We start from the raw sequence: 5,899 nt of genomic DNA, 5'->3' as shown, positions 1-5,899 counted from the left end.
GGGTATGAAATCGCCAGTATACGTTCACCATTCAAATAGGGGACACAAAGTTTTGCATGTATATGGAATGTTTGAAGAAAAATCACGAGAAGTTTAAAGGCAACCAACAATATGCACTTAAACATATGTGTTAACAATGTATATACATATACACCGAACAGAATAGTGTTGGTACAGAAAACACAAAAATATTTAAAATATTTGTACAAAGTATTCAATAAAATTTAAAAGCATTTTTACTTTTACATATTTATATACACACATACATATATATATATATGTACATGTATGTTGATATAAAATGTATATTTTTAAATATATTTACAACTATTTTTATAAGCAAATATTTACAAATTTCATAGGATTGAAAGGGGCTTAACAAATGTATAGCAATATGTGCAGAACAATTGGAAAATGAGGACGCATGCGGTGAATTTTTTTTTGTAAAGCTTTACAGGAGAGGAGCTTCCACATTTCGAGACAATAACTTTAATTTAAATATTTAATTTCATTTTATACTTCCATTAATCAGTTGGCGGTAATGTTTCTGCTAGTTTAGCATATTTCGCCAGACGCTTCTCTAATTGATCCAAGAGGTCGAATCCAGTCTTCCAGAGTAGAAGTTCAGCTCTAACTTTGATTTTAGTACGATTCTTAGCTAAATTCTTTTCCATTGAGTAGCCCTGCCGAGCACAAGCGATATCTTGAAGTCTTAAACGTATAACAGGGCAGATATCATTATTCCCATCTCCCACATATACCACACGGTCGTAGCTTATGTTCTCGCGTAGATTTTGTTCGATTAAAAAATGTTCCAACACCTTACCTTTACACAAATTAACAGCACTCATGCGGCATTCAGTTTGATGATGATACGGTTTAATTATTAATTGCCCTGCTTCATTGAAATGGGCAGGATTAGTAAATACACGATTGATCTTGTCCTCCAAACCGTGATATTTTAGCCATTCGTTAATAAAAATCGTATTCGAATCGCTAATGATAATCAAATCGAAATTGTGATTTTGTCTTAAACGTTTCAGCAGACGTACAAAACCCGGCACTTCAGGTATCTTTTTAATACCCTCGATAATATCATAAGATTTAATTCCATGTGAATGCAATAAACGGAAAACTTCTGCCATATAATCGGTCCATCCTTTTGTTTCAATGATACTGTGCAACTCTTTAGTGTTTTCTTTGGCAGGCAATAAGTCACGTATAATCGTATCAGTATTCTGGGCCACCACTGTATAGTCAAAATCAAAAGCAGCTAAATAGCGTAGCGAAAGTTTATTTTTATTTTCTCGATCACTTGTTGTCAGCTCCTCCGTTGTTGTAATTGTTGTCATCGTTGCGTTATTGTCTATTGATTTGTTGTGCTTCTGCCGACCACCTGTTTTGAGATTGCACTGCAGTTTTCTATGAATTTGTTGCAAAGGCGATGACGAAGGTTCTATCATCAACGTCGCCCACAGCTGTCGTTTGTTGCCAAAATGTGAAAGTGTAAATACCGCCTTTGCCTCTCTTCCAAGGGCGAACAACAGCTGATTTATTAGCATTTGCAAACGTTTTAGATGCGTTGGTATGCGTGAAATATATGTACGATAGCATTGATGCCGCAAGTTATATATGCTAAGCAGTGCATTAAGTGAATTTACTACAATAATTTTAAAAGGTTATAAACCAAATATTGTTAAAACTGCTCTAAAAATAGAATATATTAATTCGTTTTTATTCTAGTTGACAAATAATCGATTTAAAAAAAAAAAAAACTTGTAGAATCCAAGCAATCATTATTCACCAGGAGACGCTGCAGACATTATCATTATTCGCTTACCTCTCACATTATTATATTTTATGCATTAAATAAAATTTCGATTTTAGTAATTGCTTCAATTGAAGATCATAAATTAGAAATATCATTTTTGAAAGTTTAAGTTTAATGCACAACCTCTCGTTCATTCGTGTTTATAACACTTTCTTGCATTTAGATTTAAATATTTAAACTGGCAACGCCTTTTGCCCTAACTAGGGTTGTTAGTATATGTGATGTAACAGAATTAAAATTATAAACACTTTTTTAATGAACATTCCAACTTAAAAATGTGCAAGAGTAAGAGGAAGTTGGCGGAAAATTCGTAAACATTCCCACCTTTACGTAAATGCTTTTTAGTTACTAAAGTTTGAAACACTGGAATTAGGAAATCAGTCTTAGCCGTCGTCGCCGTCGTCACCGTCGTTGATAGTATCATGATAAATTGCGGTGTTCTGTTAAGTAAAAAAGGATATCAGTTTATTCATATTTTGTATATCCTTTATAAAGCACGCATGGTTAGCAACTTCGGATAATTCTGGATTCCTAAAACAGGAAAAAAGTGTACATGTGTGTGTCCGCGTTTGTTTTTGCATGTGAGGTTGACGCAAAAAATAAATAAAACAAAAAAAAAAAAGAAAAATTAATTTAATATGAACCCATCGACAACCTGTTTAGCCAGCACCTTTAATGTTGACGAAAAATCCATTGCTCCAAAAGCAATGCCTGTGTCGGTATTGGCGATGGCTGGACAAAAGTTACAAGATACGGGCAACATCTCGCGCGAAGATTTTGATGATCCAGTCAGTTTAGATGAAATCATAAATGGCTTATTTTTAGGTTAGTAAAGAGAAAATGAATTTCTTTTTCCCATTACTCTCAGATATAATAAGTTTATAATAACATCTGCATTGATTTATTTCAATTTTCTTTTGCCATTTTGCAGGCAACTTAACAGCAGCGACTCATATGGAAACGTTAAAAAATTTTAATATTACACACATTCTTACATTAGACTCGGTGCCATTGCCAAAACATATAACCGAAGCTTCCTTTTTAACCACAAAGTTCATACAAAGTAAGTAATTGCAAGAAGACATACTTGATGGTTTTACTAGTTATATATAGCTACGATACGAAAATTTGATTTGAGAGATATTTGCAAATGATATGGCCAAATTAAATGTTTATTAAAAGCGAAAACACATAAACATATAAAGATAGTTGAGGCTCATAGGTAACCCATTGATGTTTCGTATTTTATATCAAGCAAATAATAGTTAATTCAATGTTGCCTAAAATTTTGTAGGGACTCATGCGTTAACGTCGCTTACAGGTCAATTTAAAGTAAGATAGTGGAAAAAAATCACCAATCTACGGTCTTATTCGCTTTTCTTTTCTTTTTTTTTTTTAAATAAATAGGTGAAGTTTCAGTGAAATAAAAATTCTTTACATAAGCCATCCCAAATACAAATATATTTAGCTAGATAACCGAATGTCTTCTACAAACTAAGGAAATTCAACTCCATGATTGAGTAGGTATGAAACGCAAATATGTTTATTCAATCAATGTTGAAGTTATGCCGATCTGTGTTGTGCTGTTGAAGTTTAAAGCCTTATCTATTCCGGCACAATCTTCCGGTATAACGTGTGTTTTTAAGAAAAAACAAAAATATACATATATATATAAATATATATATATATATACGCCGTCAAAACAGATGCTTGTTGGCTATGTAGATTGAAGCAGCTATAACAATGTCAATCGAGAAAGATTTTGGAAGATGGACGCGACGACTGGTTTGGCTCGAATGGCAAATAAAAAAGAACCTACAAGTGAGTTGCTGTTATCTGTGATTCGTCCGGGAATCAGATATATCCTAATTGCTCAAATTAAACCGAGAAATCGATGAAAAGAGGGTTAACGAACGTAATAGAATATATTTTATGGAATATAATCGCTTTTCCTCTCTAAATAGTTAGTATTTTCAGTTCTTCTTTTTACAAACTTATGCGGTAGTATCGGTGCTTTTGTTTTCGCGCTCTAGCAAATTAAAAAAGAAAAACACTAAAAAAATTTTATGCATTTACTTAAAACGTGGTCTTAAGAGTTCGTATGAACTTCTTGCTTCCTGTAAAAACAAAAACCCTAATGATGTCCTTCCAAAACTTGCGATTTGCTTGCATTTTAAACCTTGGACCTATTAGCATGACAGATGTGAACAAAAAAAGACATTGGATTATAGTAAGTAAAGAGAAATCTTCTTCTTTTGTTAATTGTAAGGTCTCTTGTCTCTAATTTTGCTTAATACAAACATTTTCTATAGAATATTTCTATTTAATGCATAATATAATGTGAATAAGGTTTTAACGCAATACATTTGCTTATTATTGTTTATGTAAACTTTTCACATATATATAATAAGCGTGTACTTATTATCTATTTTGTTCTATTGTGAATGAAGATGAAGCTTTTGTGCGCATCCTTTCAGTCTTTGTATGAACACATCATCATCATCATTATCAGATATCTTTTATATAGTTGACGCACATTGTTGGTCACATTTTATTAATATATGCTAAGATGAATGAATGACATATATATATATATATATATATAAATAATATATATAAATAATATATATATATATATATAAATAATTCCAATATAAAAACAACTGAAAAGATTTACAGTCGGGCAAGGTCACTCATCAAGCATCCTACACCACATCGACTAATACAATCTTTCAACATATTTTCGCGATAAGATAGGCAAAATGATGCTTTGATCACGTGTGAAAGCTTGCTTTTCATGAGAATCGTTATATGGGATGGTGTACTAAAAGTAAATCTTCACCATCCAAATTGGATTGGAGTTGATTGTTAAATTTCGATTTCTTTTATTGATCAATTTTCACTATAGCATATGAAAAATTATACCGTATTCTCATGTAACGGTTAACATTTTGTAACAAGAATTACATAAAAAATTAGATCACATGTGGGAAGTGGTCGGAAAAATGATCTGTATCGTGCTGTATGTCCTTGGCCGAAACGGCGTGTTTTCTTTTTAAAAGTGCAAAAAAAAAAAAAAAAACTATGAAACGTTTATATATTTTAGTTAATTAAAAGCACACAAGATATACTCTAGAAAATTGCTGAATATTCAAACTTTTTATTATTTTGGGTTAAGATAAACAATACTCACGTGTGTAACATCGCTTAATATTTGCCTTTTATTATTTACCACAAATACATACAAATACATCACTTAACTAAATGTTTATGTTATTACAATATTTTCTTTTTTAACGTACAATATTCGCTGGTCGAAAATGCTAAATACTCAACCTAAAGGATTTGTGAATAAATTTCACTTCCAAGTTCTCAACTATGTTGATCGTTTTAATAAAACATAAATTTATTATGGTCTATGCGAACTGTAATTACCATCTAAGCAATTATTAATATTTATAAAGGGTAATTTCTAAAACTAAAGACTCAGAATAAAACATTTTTGCATAGTTGTATTTTCTCTGAATATATAAGATTTTCAGGCAACAGAAATCCATAAATACCTCTTCTTCTCGAGCTAACATCTAAAGGATATCAGAAGAGATTTTTCTCTTTTCTTTTTTATCGAGCTATAACGAAGGTACACCAGATATAAATAATACACGAATAATTTATTAAATTTATTTTGTCCGGAATTTAACCGATTCGAGACAGCGAATTTTTTCAAACCCAATATCCAGAAGCGAAATTTTTCCTCTTCTTTACATTGTTTATTTTCAATAAAAAATAATTTAGTTTACTATAGCAACCAACCAATTCGTAAGTCAGTGCACACAAATAAGGTGATTGCATAACGTGCATGTGTGTACATACACTTGGTGCTGAGCAAAACTTGTTGAAAAATTTGTTAGATAACAAAAAATCGTTAGTTTGCTCTCAATATTGATGGGCAGAATATGAGAAAGAAAGGAAGAAGACTCATAAGAAATAATAAAAACCCATATCTTTATCTACACATATGTCAGGGAAAATGGTTTTATTAAATAAAAGTTTAAAAAAAAAAAAAAA

At 31.2% G+C, this 5,899-nt stretch overlaps 2 protein-coding genes across 4 annotated transcripts in view; one reads left to right on the top strand and one right to left on the bottom strand.

Moving 5' to 3' along the window:
• Positions 1-310: 310 nt before the first annotated feature.
• LOC119639317 (pyridoxal phosphate phosphatase PHOSPHO2) lies at positions 311-1,544 on the bottom strand. Its single transcript, XM_038036622.1, has one exon. The coding sequence runs from the start codon at positions 1,461-1,463 to the stop codon at positions 525-527; it is 939 nt and encodes a 312-aa protein (XP_037892550.1). The 5' UTR covers positions 1,464-1,544; the 3' UTR covers positions 311-524.
• A 495-nt stretch (positions 1,545-2,039) lies between these two features.
• Positions 2,040-5,899, top strand: part of LOC119639329 (dual specificity protein phosphatase MPK-4) — an 8,837-nt gene continuing 4,977 nt past the window's right edge. Inside the window, exons 1-3 of one of the 3 annotated variants that reach the window (XM_038036634.1) lie at positions 2,040-2,412; positions 2,495-2,656; positions 2,763-2,894. In XM_038036634.1, coding sequence (XP_037892562.1) covers positions 2,385-2,412; positions 2,495-2,656; positions 2,763-2,894 — 322 coding nt within the window. In that variant the 5' untranslated portion in view covers positions 2,040-2,384. Of the gene's footprint in view, positions 2,657-2,762; positions 2,895-5,899 lie in introns of all 3 variants that reach the window. The other 2 variants (XM_038036649.1, XM_038036641.1) reach the window with 2 other exon arrangements.

Source organism: Glossina fuscipes, unplaced genomic scaffold (assembly GCF_014805625.2).
Source record: "Glossina fuscipes isolate IAEA_lab_2018 unplaced genomic scaffold, Yale_Gfus_2 0, whole genome shotgun sequence".
Taxonomy (NCBI): domain Eukaryota; kingdom Metazoa; phylum Arthropoda; class Insecta; order Diptera; family Glossinidae; genus Glossina; species Glossina fuscipes.
The sequence above is the reverse complement of the archived record's forward strand: the minus strand, read 5'-3'. Positions and strand labels throughout refer to the sequence as shown.